At 38.9% G+C, this 19276-nt stretch overlaps 1 protein-coding gene across 3 annotated transcripts in view; it reads right to left on the bottom strand.

Moving 5' to 3' along the window:
* The window catches only part of cenpu (centromere protein U), a 110609-nt gene that overhangs the window by 28736 nt on the left and 62597 nt on the right, over positions 1-19276 (bottom strand). For all 3 annotated transcript variants that reach the window (XM_039751013.1, XM_039751012.1, XM_039751014.1), the window contains exons 8-9: positions 18161-18479; positions 11381-11459 (exon numbers count right to left, since the gene is read on the bottom strand). In XM_039751013.1, coding sequence (XP_039606947.1) covers positions 11381-11459; positions 18161-18479 — 398 coding nt within the window. The remainder of the gene's footprint in view (positions 1-11380; positions 11460-18160; positions 18480-19276) is intronic.

The raw sequence follows: 19276 nt of genomic DNA, 5'->3' as shown, positions 1-19276 counted from the left end.
TAGGAGGGTGACAATGAGTTAAATTCCAATGGATGTTTTTCAAATGTTGACGAACAATAAGCAAAAGGCATTAGTGAAAACCACAGAAAACAAAAACAGAAAAAAAAAAACAGTACGAGGAAAGTTTCAAGAAAGAAAAACAAATTTACAATGTTTCTGTGTGGTGACTGTTGTGCAAATGTGCACAACTGAGCTGCGACCACGGACTGCTCTGTGGACAATTCATTCAAAAATTTCAACGCAACTTCGTTGTAATTAAAGTATCTGCTGCTGAATGTACTTCGTAGTACGAGATTTCTATAGACTCGTGTCATATGGGGAAACTGTCAGAAACATAAAAATACTTTGTTGTAATACTCTCTCACCTCGGTCTCTCTCCGCCGCTGCAAAGCCCCGCCCACCTAGCGTTCTGAATAGTGTCCTCAGTGAAGGGGGCAGCCTTTTTGCTGTAGCCCTTCACTGAGCGAGTCTCCATTGCCGGCAGTTCTCTCTGGTCTAAAGCAACGATATTTATATTCATTTTGTTTTATTTTACTGTTAGTCTAACTCTGATATATGTTTATTTTCTGAGTGTAATGCACTGACATGCAGCACCTAACAGCACAAGATGTCAACCAACAACACAAGAAGAGTGCTGCCTAAGAGACTGAACACTTAGCACCATCAGGTTGTATGGCGTGGGTCACCACATCTTGATTTGGTTTTGCTTTTGCTTTGAGTATATCCGATTGTGCAATATTAATATTCTGAACATTATAACATTAAAATGAATTAGCTGCCTGCTTCTCTGGCTAGCATTTCTATTAAATGTACTGCTGGGAACTAAGAGGAGACATTACTGTAATTAGGTCACACTCACAAATCATCACAGTAGTGACACTAATGCACAAGTCAGCCATACTAAGGAACACAAAAAAAAAGATTACAGATATGTTAAACTGTTAAAGCTTACAAATCACATTACTTATAATATCACTATCACCTTAAAATACTCGCTTGCATGCCTTCTGTTGCTCGAAAGTCTCAACAATGTTTAACACATCAAGCTGTCTAGCACGCTCGTTTTCAATTGAGAGTACAGCCAAGCCACTAAGTCTGTCTTGTGACATGGTGCTTCTGAGGTCATTTTTGATGAGTTTTTTTTTTTTTTTTGATGACCCCTGCTTGGTTGACTTTAGTGTAATATGAGTAAGAGAAGCACTGGCCTTTTTGACTTGACTTTCACATGGAAATGGTCCAGATGGCTGGCATGGACCTACTGAAATCACAAATTGTTCATCGTCAGGTGTCAATGGTTTCAAGAAATTTGCCTTGTCGGTAGGAAATTGCTTTGTCATATATATTGCTCGTTTGTCATCAGTAGTTTCTTCAGTTTAAACGGTTTCAGCAGATAGCACCTGATCTGAAGCCACTGTATCGCTACTTCCGGACTCAGTAGTTGCAACCATTTCACTCACTGCACTGTCTGCATAACCTGCTTGTGGCTTTTGTGATGATTCACCAGCATCAGCATTCTCAATTTTTACTTCTAGCCCTTGCTCAGTTTTGAGAAAGGTAGAAATCTTGGTAAGCTTAGCGTTTTTTAATTCCTGTTGCAGGCGTGCCTTATGTTTAGAAGCACCACTCTTATAATGTTTGCCAGATCCACTGATACTGGCCGACATGGCGATGTATGGTGAGAATATAAAAAACAACAATTTGTTCAAAAATTTGGCATTTGCCAACTAACAGGGACCACAACTTAACAAAAGAATCACAATAATTTACCATTTACGAGTTCGAACTTCGAAAAGTGTTGACATCAAAGTACAAATGTAACAATTATTTACTATAATAATGTATATTTACATTATTCATGTGTGATCCTTCAAAACTTGAATGCCAAAGGTCGCCAAATTGCAAAAGGTGGACAAAGCCGTGCCGTACCTCCAATTAGGCTCCCAGCCTCCGAACTACTGAAGTCGGAATTTGTGTAAACTGTAGGCCTGCCGAATGCATAATATCATCAGGGATTGGACTGGACTTGCCTGGTGATGGTGCAAACATGCCACTAAAACTGTGAATTATTAATTCAATGAACTGTGCAAGTGATTTAAGTTGTTCTAAACAAATAAAAACAGCTACACGGCCCCGAGTAGGTCCCCCCAAGCTTTTATGCCCTTGTGATTTGCACAATCTGCACAATGCATTGCTACATCATAGGTAACAGAAGTAAAATGTCAAATTTCCCCTTGACACCCCCAACTTAACCCTCCTTCCCTCAACACTCTGGCAGTCGCTCTTGCAGTAATGGAAAGATGTTAAATTTCACAGACATCACAAAATGAAACCACTTGCTTTAACGCAATCCAAATTTCCCCCAAATCCCCCCATCCCCACTGCTTAGCCCCGATCTGGACTTCACGTAGGAACCTACTTCCTCCCCAATTATTAATGGCTATCAGAAGGGAAACCGTGTGTAGTGTGGTGCGATGGCATGACACATCAGGGAGGCTGAAGTAAGACTGTTAATTGCATCTGAACTATTTTTTTGGTACCAGTATGAGGTTTAAATACAAGAATTAATACCGAAGCCAAGATTTTAGTAATTTAACATTAATCCAGAGTCTGCTCTATAAACTAACCAAGATAAACTCTATTTTAAAAGCATAATGTTACCATCATAACTGAACTACATTTGAGTTGTATCATATTGACTAGATAAAATACTTCATTATGTGCCTAATATACTGTTTAAAAAAAAAAAGATGAAAAGTGGTTGATATAGGAATAAAAACAGAATTACAACACGGGATACTTCAAGTTAAAATAGGTTAAATGTGTTCTAATGATTTACATTGCCCAGCAGTTGGCTATCCATAGCCTGTCTGCACCTAAATATGTAGTAATTAATAATAGTCTTTTGTGATAATACAGTTAAAGGACAATCATAACTTATTTTCACATCATCCAATGAAGCAAAAGTGAAAACCAAGGCTGTGTTATACTTTATTTAATAAAACATACAACTTTTTCATATGAAAAAGTTTGGGAACCCCTCTAAGCTTGCATAATAATTTACTCTACTGTCAATAAAAAAGATAACAGTGGTAGTCTTTCATCTCCTAAAAACATCTGAGAACTGGGGTGTTTTCCAAACAAAGATTTTTAGTGAAGCAGTATTTAGTTGTATGAAATTAAACCAAATGTGACAAACTGGCTGTGCAAAAATGTGGGTTCCCTTGTAATTTTGCTGATTTGAATGCATGTAACTGCTCAATAATGATTAAGTGCAACACCAAATTGGTTGGATTAACTCATTAAACCTTGAACTTCATAAACAGGTGTGTCCAATCATGAGAAAAGGTATTTAAGGTGTTCAATTGCTAGTTGTGCTTCCCTTTGACTCTGCTCTGAAGAGTGACAGCATGGGATCCTCAAAGCAAATCTCAAAAGATCTGAAAACAAAGATTGTTCAGTATCATGGTTTAGTGGAAGGCTACAAAAAGCTATCTCAGAGGATTATGAAAATGGTTACAGACAACCCACAGATCACCTCCAAAGACCTACAATAACATCTTGCTGCAGATGGTGTATCTGTACATCATTCTAAAATTCAGCGCAATTTGCACAAAGAACATCTGTATGGCAGGGTGATGAGAAAGAAGCGCTTTCTGCACTCACGCCACAAACAGAGTCGCTTGTTGTATGCAGATGCTCATTTAGACAAGCCAGATTCATTTTGGAATAAAGTGCTTTAGACTGATGAGACAAAAATTGAGTTATTTGGTCATAACAAAAAGCGCTTTGCATGACGGAAGAACACCACCACACTCCAAGAAAAACACCCACTACCTACTGTCAAATTTGGTGGAGGTTCTATCATGCTGTGGGGTTGTGTGACTAGTTCAGGGACTGGGACCCTTGTTAAAATCAAGGGTCAGATGAATTCAACCCAGTATCAACAAATTCTTCAGGATAATGTTCAAGCATCAGTCGCAAAGTTGAAGTTGTTGCAGGGGTTGGATATTCCAACAAGACAATGACCCAAAACACAGTTCGAAATCTACAAAGGCATTCATGCAGAGGGAGAAGTACAATGTTTTGGAGTGGCTGTCACAGTCCCTTAACTTGAATATCATTGAAAATCTAAGGGCTGATTTGAAGCAGGCTGTCCATGCTCGGCAGCCATCAAATTTAACTGAACTGGAGAGATTTTGTATGGAAGAATGGTCAAAATACCTCCATTCAGAATCCAGACACTCATCAAAGGCTGCTCAGCTAAGTATTGATGTAATATCTCTGTTGGGGTGCCCATATTTATGCACCTCTGTAATTTTGTTATGATGCATAGTGTATACTTTCTGTTACTCCAATAAACTTAATGTCACTGCTGAAATACTACTGTTTCCATAAGGCATGTCATATATTTAAAAGAAGTTGCTACTTTGAAAGCTCAACCAATGATAAACAAAAATCCAAAGAATTAAGAAGGGTTCCCAGACTTTTTCATATGACTGTATAACAACTAACATTTTTCAGCTCTTTGGAAACATACAGATGCCAGTCCTTACCAGAGGTGGGTAGTAACGAGTTACATTTACTTGAGTAACTTTTTTTAAAAAATTGTACTTTTAAGAGTAGTTTTACTGCACCATACTTTTTACTTTTACTTGAGTATATTTGTGAAGAAAAAGTGCTACTCTTACTCCGCTACATTGGGCAACACTCGAATTGTTACTTTTTTTCCATTAGATATAGTATGCTATATTTTTGCCAGAGAGAAACCGCCAGTGGATCTACTGCATGACTGTTTCACCAATCAGACGTAGCAACAATAATCACAAGACTCCGTTTCACCAATCAGACGTAGCCATGCAGTCACATGACCACACACAAACTGTCGTGGCATAAACTCATCACAGACAGCAGACAGGGAAAGAAAGAATACATGAAAAATGAGAGCCAACTCCTGTTGAAGCTTAACAATCACTTCACTGAGTGAAGAACAATCACGTTTTAACCAAACATGCACAGACACAGACAGCCAAGATAAAGTGAGACTTTTTGTACACGCACAAGCTGCCTTGTTCTGATGTTATTTTCTATTAGCTGTGCTATTTGGAGGGAAAGTGAATATGCAGTATTATACTGTCTGTGTACAGTATATCTTGTCACTGTAAGTGGTTTGCACTGTTCAGACATACAGTACAGTCAGTGTACAGCAGGCTCCTCGAGCTGCCACGCTATCGTGGTGGAGGGGTTTGTGTATTCCAGTGATTCTAGGCGCTCTGTTGTCTGGGGCTTTATGCACCTGGTAGGGTCACCCAAGGCAAACTGGTCCTAGGTGAGGGATGAGACAAAGAGCGGTTCAAAAAACCTACCATGAAGAATAAAAACTGGAGCCAGGCCTGGAGGTGGGGCTCGATGGCGAGCGCCTGATGGCCAGGCCTGTACCCATGGGGCTCGGCCGGGCACAGCCTGAAAAGGCAACATGGGTCCCCCTTCCAATGGGCTCACCACCTGTAGGAAGGGCCAAGGAGTTTGGGTGCAGTGTGAGTTGGGTGGTGACCGAAGGTGGGGACCTTGGCGGTCCGATCCTCGGCTATAGAAGCTGGCTTTTGGGACGTGGAATGTCACCTCCCTGAAGGGGAAGGAGCCTGAGCTAGTGCGCGAGGTCGAGAGGTTCTGGCTAGATATAGTCGGGCTCACCTTGACGCACAGCATAGACTCTGGATCCAATCTCTTTGAGAGGTACTGGACTCTCTGCCACTCTGGAGTTGCCCCCGGTGAGAGGTGCCGAGCGGGTGTGGGCATACTTATTGCCCACTGACTTGAAGCCTGTTCATTGGGATTCACCCCAGTAGATGAGAGTGTAGCCTCCCTCTGCCTTCGGGGGTGGGGGGTGGGGGAGGGTACCTAACTGTTTGTGTGTATGCACCAAACAGCAGTCTGGAGTACCCACCTTTTGGGAGTCCCAGGAGGGGGTGCTACAGGGGACTCCCTTGCTCTGCTGGGAGACTACAGTGCTCACGTGGGCAATGACAGTGAAACCTTGAAGGGCGTGATTGGGAGGAATGTCGTCCCGACCCCCGGATCTGAACCTGAGCTGTGTTTTGTTATTGAACTTCTGTGCTTGTCACAGATTGTCCATAACGAACACCATGTTGAAACATAGGGGTGTTCATATGTGCACCTGGCACCAGGACACCCTAGGCCTCAGTTCGATGATCAACTTTGTGGTCATGTCATTGGAATTGCGGCCACATGTCTTGGACACTCGAGTAAAGAGAGGGGCGGAGCTGTTATGTGATCATCTGGTGGTGAGTTGGCTTCGATGGTGGGGAAGGATGCCGGTCAGGTCTGGTAGGTCCAAACGTATTGTGAGGGTCTGCTGGGAACGTCTGGCAGAGTCCCCTGTCAGAAGCAGCTTCAACTCCCACCTCCGGCAGAACTTCGACCACGTCCCACGGGAGGTAGGGAATATTGAGTCCAAATGGGCCATATTCTGTGCCTCTATTGTTGAGGTGGCTGACCAGAGCTGTGGCCATAAGGTGGTCAGTGCCTGTCGTGGCGGCAAACCCCGACGGTGAGGAATGCCATCAAGTTGAGGGAGGAGTCCTACAGGACCATTTTGTCCTGTGGGACTCTGGAGGCAGCCAATAGGTACCGGCAGGCCAAGCAGAATACGGCTTCAGTGGTTGCGGAGGCAAAAACTCGGACGTGGGAGGAGTTTGGGGAGGCCATGGAGAATGAAAATCCCACTAACATGCCTTCCAATGAGGAAAGAGAGCCTGGGTACTTGGAGGTGGGCTCTTCCATCTCTGGGACTGAGGTCACCGAGGTGGTCAAAAAACTCCTTGGTGGCAGGGCCCCGGGGGTGGATGAGATACGCCCGGAGTTCCTCAAGGCTCTGGATGTTATAGGACTGTCTTGGTTGACACACCACTGCATTATCGCATGGATATCAAGGACAGTGCCCCTGGATTGGCAGACCGAAGTGGTGGTCCCCCCTCTTTAAGAAAGGGTATCAGCACACAGTATCAGGCACCTCTTCAGTGTAATAGTAACCACAGCACAGACAGAAGTGTGTACATCGCAACAGGTACAAATGTTGTAAACATAGAAACGACGGTCCTTGGGTGTGTGTCAACTGTTAATATTTGAATCTGATGATTGCATATAGCGCGGAACTGACCTCTCTGTATTATTTTTTTCCTCTGCATGTCCTGGAATACAAAAGAAATAGTACTGTGTACCAAAATGTGGACACTGGCAAGATCGAAAAAAAGCACCAAAAAAACGCGATCACTGATTAGAAGCGCTAAAAAGGCAGGCGATTGAATATGAATAATATGAATAATGTTGCACCAGTACTACAATGTTTTCCGAAATGTACTATACAGGTCATAAAATGAGTTATTTGACATCATGGACCATAAGGTGCATACTAATTCAACGCGAGTAGGAACACTCAATAAAACTGAATTAAAAAAAAAAAAGTGACAGTGAGATACAAAAAAGGCAGATTCACCATTGTCTCAAAACACCACTCACATCTACATCTATTCCCAGTTTTAGATAAAAAGTAACCGTGTCAGATCTGTGGCGGGGGCGTGGGGCAGAGCATTGAACATTATATCGTGATCGTGACTGAGAAAATAAGAGTCAAAAAAAAAAGAAAAAAAAAAAGATAACTTTTACAAGTACTATAAATTTACACCGGTTGTTACAGACACAAATGAAATGTATGTTTTTATTGTATAATAGTAACAGTAAGAGCAGCTCACAAATTTGCAGGGTAGCTGGTTTCGAATTCATGACCTTTGGATTATAAGTCGACAGCTCTAACCGCTGCACCACGGAACCTGTCGTATTGTAGTTGCCCCTTTTATGGAAGTGTTTATTTGATATTTGGCCATCAGCCTTTACATATTATATAGATCATGTGTACATTTTGTCATTTATCACTAAAACATGAAAAACATTTCTGTTTTAACGATTTGTTTACATAGATTTTTTAGACACAAAATGCACATCAAGTTATTTCCCTTTACAATTCTGAGTAGCTCACTCCCAGATAATCATCAAGGCAGGAACTGGGAGAACTTCTTGGCCGTTCTGAGGTGACGGGAGGGGGGGAAATGGTATAAGGCTAATTGCTGCTTGGGCTTATCGACACATTAAGAAGACAAAAGAGGCTGACGGAGAGGTGTGAAGGGATTTAAGGTGGGCTGGAATTACGAGTTTTTTCATTGGCTCTGGTAATTATAGTATTAATGACAAGGAGAAACTCCTTTTTTTCCGGCCAGGGGTCTCGAAATCTCAGCAGGAATTTCTCCATAGCCATCTGCCTCAACAAAGGCCTCTTTCATCATCTCTCCATCTTGGAAGGACTTCTTATGCTTAATGAATGATGCTTTGGTGCGTCTGCCTTTGCTTTTGAATTCAGCCAAGTGAAAAATGGCAGCTGTCCGATTAACTGCAATTTTAGTTCCCTCTCCTTTCTCAGATCGCTTTTCGGAAAGAAGTCGGTTTCGTAGTTTTTATGAACAGTTCTAAAGTGCCTTTCCACATTTTCCTTCTTTGAAATAGCAATGATACATTTACAGATCAGACAAACGCACATCGATTGTGACACTGTGAGAAAACAAAATCCTCTTCCAATTCCACATCCAGTGCCCCACCACCCTCCAAATTTTATTTTTTAATATCCCGTCTTTGGTCGATATAAATTGGAAGGCTAACTAGATCACTTAGATAGCCGGAGTTTTGCAGTAGCTTGCGCGTTGGATTGTGAGTGCGGGATGACCAGTGTGTTACAAGAAAAGAGATCTCAGACTGGCCGCTCTGTATGTCAATCAATTGGCAAATGCCATAGTGAGGATATATGATAGACTAACATTAAAAAAAAACATTTTTTTAATTTTTTGAATGCAACGCAATCTACCTGCACTACCTTTTCTATCTACTGGTCTATCGCGATCGACGTATTAGGCACCCCTGGTGTACAGTATCTCTTGTCACTGTAAGTAGTTTGCACTGTTCAAACATACATGTTACCTACTGTAGGTATTGGCTTCAAAAGCTTGGTTTTGAAAAACTGAGATTTGGAACTTTGTGTTATTTGTGTATCTTTATTTTGTAAAGATGTTATTTCTTTTTACTCATTTTTTATTTTATTATTTGGAAATAGCAGAATTTGCACATTATTTTAGATCTTATTACAAAATTTCTAAAATGTCAATTTCTAAAAACATTTCAGACACAAAGTTGCACAATAGTTAGCGCTGCTGCCTCACAGCTCCAGAGTAATAGTCCTGGAGTGAGTGGTTTTGATTGTGGGTGTTAGTGTGTACTATATAGATTTTTTTTTTTTTATAATACAGAGATGTTGTGATAAAACAGACAAAAATATAAAATAATGTGCAAATTCTGCTATTTCCAAATAATAAAATAAAAAATGAGTAAAAATAAATAAAATCTTTACAAAATAAAGATGCACAAATAACAATCACAACAAAGCTTTTGAAGCCAATACTTACAGTAGGTAACATGTACTGTATGTCTGAACAGTGCAAACTACTTACAGTGACAAGATATACTGTACACAGACAGTATAATACTGCATATGCACTTGCCCTCCAAATAGCACAGCTGATAGAAAATAACATTAGAACAAGACAGCTTGTGCGGGTACAAGAAGTCTCACTTTACCTTAACTGTCTGTGTCTGTGCATGTTTGGTTAAAATGTGCTTGTTCATCACTCGGTGAAGTGATGGTTAAACAGGAGGCAGGAGTTGGCCCTCATTTTTCATGTACAAGTGGAACCTTGGTTTGCGAGTATTTTCCAAGATGAGCAAAAATTTTTAATAAATTTTGACTTGATAAACGAGCGAGGTCTTGCAATACGAGTAGTCTGTATACGCTTTGTCTGCCGAGCATCACGTGATCACAACTGAGCTGATTGTTCTTCTCTCTCTCGCTGCGGGATTGTGGGCAATCGTCAGTCAGCGTGCCTTACTCATATAGTCAACATCCGTAAGAGCGTATACTGTTTACTACAGCATTGTGACCATGTGTGTGTGCTGTGACGTGTGAATCCAATCTTGCATCACAAAACACGAAGCTGAGTGTCAATACTTTATCGACATCATCTATATTCAACTTGAAACAGGAACGGCGCGGTTATTTATCGTAGCAGGATCTGCCACTCTCCTACACACAAGACACAGCAGTCAGGCAGAGTCATGCCCAGGTTTGTGGCCAAGTAATACTGTGCCCTGCACATTTATAATGTTCCTTGTATCAACCATCAACGGCAGGTGCTTATAGCATGACCATGATCTTTTCGGATTCGCTTTTACGGCGAACTGCTACAGCACTGGGTGCCTGCGGTTGCTTCAGGACGCTCTTCCATGTGTCGCCCCGTTGGGCGAAATCCCACATGAGTTTAGAAACTCACTCACGCCAGCCATGATTCTTTTCAAAGGTAAAGTGCAGGTTAATTTGTTTTATGTATTTTTACTTTATATTTTGTATTAATCATTTTTATATGAATAGTTTTGGGTTGTGGGACGAATCATCCGAGTTTCCATTATTTCTTATGGGGAAATTCACTTTGATATATGAGTGCTTTGGATTGCAAGCAAGTTTCCGGAACATATAATGCCGGCAAACCGAGGTTTCACTTGTATTTTTAGTTTCCTTGTCCGCTGTCAATGAGGAGTTTGTGGCGCTATGCCGCCACAGTTTGTGTGTGTTAATGTCACTGCATGGCTAAGTCTGAGTTGTGAAATGGAGCCATGTGATTATTGTTGCTACGTTTAATTGGTGAAACAGTCATGCAGTAGATCCACTAGCGGCTTCTCTCTGGCAAAAATATACCGTATCTAATGGAAAAAATGTAACGATTCTAGTGTTGCCCAAAGTAGTGGAGTAAGAGTAGCGTTTCTTCTTCACAAATGTACTCAAGTAAAAGTAAAAGGTACGGTGCAGTAAAACTACTCTTAGAAGTACAATTTTTTTTAAAAAAAGTTACTCAAGTAAATGTAACAGAATAAATGTAACTCATTACTACCCACCTCTGGTGTAAACACAGCTCTTCAAAGTACTGTCCTATAGATATGAACACTTTAGATTGGATGTCATAGGTAAGGCATCCTAAATTATCTAAAAACTAGCAGGGACAGGATTATAACTGCAAATGTCTGAACTTTATGGCTTTGGTGTTTTCAAATGAGTCTAAGTCATATTAAATTGTAAATATCAATATAAAATGATTGCATTTTGTTTGTAAACAGACCAAAGACCATGGATAGTTAACAGGTATGTTAATACATATCAGACGGTTCACTTTAAAATACAAACATCAAGGATGAATTTAAATGTGATACCTACATTACCCATGGTGTCTCCTGAGTCATCCTTTTCTAATTGTTTGGAATCTTTGGGCACATTAGGCAATCTCCAAAAAGAGCTACAAATTAAACGTAAAAGGGTTAACATGTTTATGTTATATGAAGCTACAATACCTTGATAGAACATTTATTTTTTATTACACATTTGTTGGCCACACTCCTGTACTGTATACCAGTTATTTTAATTAGCTGTTTAGTTGATGTTCAGAACTCTAAAAATACATCAAAAGAACCCTATTTCATGTCAATCAACTTTCAAGTATTAAAAACATACAGAAACTAATTATTCTTACACAAAATATTTTACTTCTTATTTGGCCAATGAAAACTGATACATTACTTGCCATTAATAAGAATTATTTTCAGGAATTTAACTTAAAAAACCATCATCAATTATATCAGTCCATTGTGCAAACAACCAAGTAAAACGTACACAGTAAGCTGCAAGTACCAAAAAAAAGCCAGCTATTTTGCATTCTTATAAAAAGCTTAATTTTTAATTTAAAAGAATGTGTCATGGTTCAGTTTTTACAATGCTGAATGTGTTCTGCCTAGCGACTTTCGCCCGGCTAATTTAGTTGATGATCTGCAGAGATGGCAAAGGACGAGCGGGTGGGTGAGCAAATATTTTAGAAGCAGGATTGCAAGTTGCAAGGGAAGAGGCGCAGGGCGGGATGTTACCGATCACATGGTGCTAAAGCTAATAGCGGGGATGAGGCAGAGCAGAGTTCACAAGCAAAGAGTATGGGGAGGTGTACATGGTAATAGCAGGGGCGGAGCAGCTTAATTACAGTATGTATGGAGTAATTAAAGTAATTATAGAAGTATGGAGAGGTGGGCAGGCGAGAAGAAGTTGTACATGCTAATAGCGGGAGTGGAGCAGCACCTCACAAGCAAAGAGGATATGGAGGTGGGCAGGCAAGAGGAGGACTGATAAAATAAAAAAAGTCTAGTCTATGAAATGCTTTGTGTTATCATGTGGTGATTGGTTATGTGGAGAAAGAAAAAGGAAGGATAGGAACTGGGGTTTTGGTACGTCAGATAGAGGTAGCAAGCATGCAATAAAGAAAGCCAGCTCAGAAGTACATCCACTGAATTCTGTGTTTCTCCGACCACCAGATAATGAATCCAACATTTACACAATATTTAAGTTAAACCTGTGCGATACCCATTAATACATCCAGTTTTTGGAGTCTCATCACACCTGACATAAAGTTCTCTACACTGAATGTATATCTGGGGAGCCCTTACTGCAAAGGAGCAGCACTACCGACACAGTACTGTGCATGTTTAATACATTCTTCAATGCATTTCATCATGAAAATGCTATCAAGTATTTATCTTAGCATTGTACATGTTCAGAGAGTAGGAATATCATCAAGTGAATGCATTCTGTGCGGTGATCCCTGCCGGTGCCTCCTCAGTGCAAAAGGAAGTCCGTTTAAGAAGCGCGTAGTGATGAACAACTCAGTCGAGGAACACTTAACACAAAGCATTTAATGTGCTTCATTACCTTATGATGAGGTTTGAGAAATTCTAGTAAATTAAACATTGATTTTAAGAAGAAGTTTAATTTACGACATTCTGCTTTAATGACAAAATAAACTATGAGAATAAAGTGGAAATGTTGACTTAAATATCGTCATAAACGGTGAGAATAAAGTGGAAATGTCGAGAATAAAGTCCACATGTTTTAGACATATAAAACATAGTTTTTTGGGGTTTTTTCTTCACTGTGCCCGTATTTTTTTTTTCTTCACCGTGGCACTAATACGCTTCCATAGTTTTATTGAAGTGACCCATCTGCCATTCCTTTTTTCTTCATATCTTACCCTGCCATAGTGCAAGTGTGCATTGAATATCCGACAGGCTCTCACTTTCCCACTCAAAAGTCTTATTCATAGGTACTTTTAATTTTTTCTAAACGTTTTACCAACATAAGCAAAAAAAGTCTTCAGAAAACAACACTGCTCAGTTATTGCAGAAAAGAGACGCCACAAACTAATGAAGGTGCAGCGTCAACTCCTGATGTGGCAATTTCAGACAAAGACATTGCAAATTCCAATTCCAATTGATAAATCTAAGCACCGCTTATCCAGCATAAACAAACAATGGTTTACAGATTTTGATTGGCTAATGGTCAAAGAAAATGGTATGTGGTGCTCATTGTGCATGAAATATTCAAACAAACACCCCCACCCAACCCCCCCCAAAGAGGAATTTACCTTGGGAAAACGTGCCATGCACAAGAATTCAAAAAGAAAGCTAGCTGGACCATGAAAAAAGTAAAACGCACACTGAGTCTTCTGCTGACCTTTTAGGAAAGCGTGTACTAGAGCAAACTGGAATGGGTCAAATTGAAAGATCTGTATCTGTGTTAAATAACTTACAGAGAGATGACTTTGTGGTAGCTTTAAGATCCATGTATTGGTTGGCAAAAAATTAATTGCCACATGCAACATTGTTTGAAAAGCTGTTGGAACAATGTAAAGAAATGGGTTGTTCCTTTTTACAACAATGTTGGTAAAAATGCACATTGCACCTCTGAAAGAATAATACAAGAGTTACTGGATGTCTTAGCATCAGAAATAAAATCTAACATACTGAAAAATACACACGCTGAAAATTTTTTCAGTATTCTCTGTGATGAAACCACAGACATCTCAGTTGTAATACAATTAATTATTTACATTAAATATGTTTGCCAGGTCACTAAAGATGTCAGAAATAGTTTTGTATCAACCTACAATATGATTGATAGCAAAGTGGAGACTATAACCAACACACTGAGTGAGACAATGGACACTCTAAACTTGAAAACTGCTAATCTGGTTGGACTAGGGTCAGATGGAGCAGCTGTTATGATTGGGAAAAAGAAAGGAGTGGCAAAACTGCTTAAAGATAAAACATCTGGACTCTTGGTCAGCTGCCATTGTGTAAACCACCGATTAGCCCTTGCAAGTGCTCAAGCAGCAGCTGCTGTACCTTATTCAACAAAACTGAACGACATCTTAAGGCACCTGTTCTATTTCTTCCAAAACTCTTCAGTTAGGATGGCTGGTTTAACGGAAATTCAATATATTCTGAACATTCCCCAGATTAAGCTGAAAATGGCCAGTGATGCTAGATGGCTGTCTCATGACTCTGCAGTACAGTCACTACGACAGTGTATGATGAGTGCCATAGCTGCGCTGGAAAGAGGCCACTGAACGAAATGACATCACAGCTGAAGGATTAAGCAGATGTATTAAAACGTACAATTTAGTTTCCTCTCTGATGCTGCTTTCAGACATATTACCTTTGTTGTCCAACTTATCTATCAAACATGGAGCTGAAAGACACTTCTGGGAGGTATTTTCAAAGCATTCATCATTGTTTGGCAGAAGAATGGTCAGATCTCTGTATTGTTTATATACAGAGTGATGAAATGTCATTCGAAACTGCAATATATGATAAATACCTAGAGACAGTTGTCAAGCACCTAAATGCAAAATTCCCTGACATGCCAATTATTTCCAGCTTTTCAAAAGTTTTCAATGCAGAAACTCACGATTCAAGTGAGTCTGCTGAAATTCTTTTCGATCATAACTCCAAAGTTTTGAAAGTAGCAGGCAACAATGGACAGTTGCATCAAAAATGATCAGAAGTCAATCATACAAAAACTTCAGCCAAAACAGATTTAACTAAAAATGGCAACAACATCAGAGCTCACAGTCGTTTCCAAATTTAGCCAAACCAGCTCATATTGGACTAGTGATCCCAGCAAGCACAGCTGAATGTGAAAGGGGGTTTTCTGCCCTTAAAAGGATCAAGACGTGCTTCAGAAATTGCATTAATAAAACACACTAAATAATCTCATGCCGATCTCCTTGGAGGGCCCAGATCCTGTGGACTTTGATTATGAGAAAGCTGCAGCCAACTGGGCCTCTAGGAAGAAAAGAAGAATAAATATTTTAAATGAAGACACCTTCTGCATATGCAAGTTGGCTTTGAAGAACATTTTTTAATTTTTCTACATTAGGTTTCCCATACTTTTTATTCCATTGTTTTCACTTTACTTCCCAACAGCAACAATACTTGTGCCTCTTGGTTTATGTCATAACAATTGTTATTTAAAATTTTTCTTAGGGTTTTAGAATCCTGAATTGGATACTTCTTAAATTTTAGAAAAATTATTCTGGCACAAGTGTCAAACCTTAAAAAGGAAGTCATATTGAGCACTGGAAAATAATAATAATTAACTAATAAAAAAATAATCCAAATTTAATTTTCCTCACCACCAAATTTCCCCATCCCGTCCCACCCAGCTACTTTTTCATGCCACCCGGTTGAAAACGATTTCTGGGGAGAACACTTACATACATATATGTTTTTTTATTTTAGACAATGATTTAATACAGATACTTTATTATGCATAAAATTTTCCCTATGACTTTAATCCTCTGGCATATTTGTGTGTTTAACATACATAGTTTTTTATGTCAATACCAAAACACCATCACCTTACAGTTTAGTCAGCCAGTTTAGTTTGCCTGCTAAATCCAGATGTGTGTCCTTTTCTGGCAGATGATGTGAAAACAAAACACTGGACTTGCACACAAGCTACCACATGAGCTGCTGACTCTCAGAAGCTTGTCTTGTGATTCTGTTGTGGCTTTGAGTCTGCCTAGTCTCCCTGAGCCAGATGTAGAATATATATACGTACAGAGACGACAATACGTGAATTTTGCTTAAAACTGAGTGGGAATAAGTAAAGAACTCACTGACTGTCACATTTCTAAAGCAATTCAGTACCTCAGGAAGGCTGTGCTCAAAGTAGAGTATGGTGATTTTGAACTGCAAAGATCAGTGGTGCTTATTAACCAGATCCAACAGAGATTGAGCTTCTGACTACAATAAACTGTCCACAACAAAAAGGCCTCCTAAAAAGAACCCTATTAAACATATAAATGTGTCATCAGTGCAGGGAGCACATTGCATGTGTGAAAAATAAATATAACCCGTTACAAGGGAAATCTTTTCTTGTAAAATCAAATTATACAGTGGTATTCAAAGATATTAATGGACTAGTGGTAAAAGTGAACAATATATTGTCACCGGGAATTGCATGCTCTGTCTGTTGTTCAGTAACGACAATATATGTCAGAGTCACTGTTAGGTTTAAAGAATTGGCCACTGTGCTTGTGAAAAATTTAATTAAAAATATACATTCAAAATAAGCAATGTGTTACACCTCACCAAAAGGAGATGGAAAGGACTGAGTTGATAAGAGTTGATAATGAAGAGACACGGAGATGCAAATTCCAGTCCTCAAAACACCCAACTCAATAAATGTGCCTAAAGACAGCAGTACAAGCATGTGGGAGGCTGCACAGCATTTACCATCTGATGGCACATCTAAACGAATAACTAAAGTAAGTTAAAATTACTGTTTATGCAATGCAATCATGCCATACCAAAATATAAATAGACCACAATGGTCATCTAAAATCTACTTGTTTTTATTATGCAATGAAAATGGTAGGATATCTTTCTGTCAAAATGACAGAAAAATATCCTAGCAGACTGTAGCACTTTTCAAATGCATGGAGCCAAGTAGCTGCAGTGGTCAGTGTGTGTTTGTGTGTGTCTCTTTTGTCACCATGCTCATTAATTTGTACATTGTAATCACCAAGCTTAAATTAACTTTGTGGTACTGAGCATCTGAATTGAAAATGGCGATTTTAGCTTTTTATTTTTTCTTAGTCTTAATTAACTTCTATTGCTGTAGAAAAATTGCAATTTGATAACCCAGTACTTACTTTCTAATAAAGGCCTTTTTGCATAACTCCAAAAATTACATTATTTTTTCAGTTTTTTGGCAACCTAAACTTTTTTTTTTTAACCTTTGGCAATTATCTTTGTACCATGTCAGGTTATTTAATAGACTTGAATTGCTTAGATTTCAATACAAGCTAAAAAAAATGGGGTTTTAAAACTTTTGACCTATATATTATTTTATAAATTACCACTGATATGACACATGCTGCAGGACAAAATGGATTCTGCCAATTCTGCTAGGCGTTTATGGCACACTAGGCATATTAAGTAAGTAGATTTAACAAGGATGCAGGCATCCAGCTGCACAAAACCCCCACTTCTATTACAAAGTAAGTGACTGAACTCCAGCTTGTACCAGGACCAGTCTGATAACAAAGGTGTAAATCACCTACAACAACAGGTCTTCTGAGGCCCCTCTACAGACTTCTTGAGCCAAAAGGCATGGAATGGACTCAAGTAAGGACAAGGACCTATAATTCTATGTTTACAACTAAGCAACCAGCAACCATTTAACTACACATAGTTGGAATCTGGGACCATATTTTTGTATTTGTTGTCATTTGGAGTTTTAAAAAATGGTAGTACTAAAAATTTTTTGTTCTCATACTGTATGTTGTTTTAATGACTGCATGTATTTCTGTTTTAATTATACAGTATTTGTAGCAGAGTAAAGGATGCCGATTAAATTAAATGCATTTAGTATAAATAAACTGAAATTAAAAAACACTGAGGACAGTTTTTAAATAGGCATGGGAGTGTTAGGTTGACATATGATGATATAACAAAAAGCATATAAAAACATTAGCAGGCATTGAAATCAACAACTATCTGGATGTCTGTATGTACTGTATGTGAACATATGAGAGAAAGAAATCTCTGAATTAAAAAAATAAAACTTATTAAAATCAAAATTAACACAAACAAAATGTGTGAAACTTACCTTAATTTTGCACTCTCATTCGATTCATCAGTCCTCACTTTCTTTTTACTTTGCACCTTCCGAGTCAGTCTTTGCTTGCTGTTTATCCCATTTTTTGAAATTGTTTTATTTTTCTTTATATTCCATTTGACAGTCTTGTTCCTCATTTGTGTTACAGGACCATCATTCCTATTTACTTTTGATGATGAAGGTAAATTGGGTTGAGCAGTCTTCAAAACTGAAAGATTCTTTTTTATTTGTGGAGATGTTACCTGAACCTCTGGAAATGACTTTCTAGTTTTAATATTTTCTTCCAGTGCAGTGCTATGAAGGGGAACACCTTGAAAAACAAAACGTTTTTAGAAGTTTTTGCAGGAATTCTAAACTAAAGACAATTAAGCAAAAACAGGAAATGGGCTTCATATAACATATCATTCATCCAGTTATTTTTTGTTTGACTGTGGCCTGATAAGGGTTTAATTAATTTAATATATACAGAAGTACAATAAAATACTCATCAAAGGTTGACAGCCTTTCAGGAGAATAATTTTCCTCAGTGCTACAGACAAATAATTTCTTAATCGTGTTTTCTCTAGTGAAACTTTCCTGCTGCATCTGATAACACCTGTGGCTGTTAATCCACACCTTGCACCCAAAATGCGTTCGTTTCAGGGCACTGGCAGTTGATTACTTACTTATGAAATGCAAAGAAAAGTTAAAATTGGGTTTTCCAAATAAATACAGATTGTCAATTTGTAGATGACTGACATGTGTGCAGTAGCTAGATTAGGCTGTCAAAACGATCACCATCACAGAAGCATATCAACTTCATTTTTGTTAGAGTCAATAATGACACTTGCCTACTTAGTCTATGAAACCATTTCTCTTGTCTTATACAGATATAGTCAAAACTATTAATAGCTCTGAAAAATAATCCAAGACATGATAAATTATGAGGTTTCTTAACAAAGACTGAGGCGTTTCTTAATCTTGTGTCATGCGCTTGAGTGTCAGGAATGTCTCACTGGTGTTGGGTCAATTAAAAATACGGGAAGGTTTATAGTGTGACACCACCACTATTATACAGTTTCCATTTACTTTATATTGTAGGAGACCCCACTGAAAGACTTCTGACAT

This window comes from Polypterus senegalus, chromosome 4 (assembly GCF_016835505.1).
Source record: "Polypterus senegalus isolate Bchr_013 chromosome 4, ASM1683550v1, whole genome shotgun sequence".
Lineage (NCBI taxonomy): Eukaryota > Metazoa > Chordata > Cladistia > Polypteriformes > Polypteridae > Polypterus > Polypterus senegalus.
The sequence above is the reverse complement of the archived record's forward strand: the minus strand, read 5'-3'. Positions and strand labels throughout refer to the sequence as shown.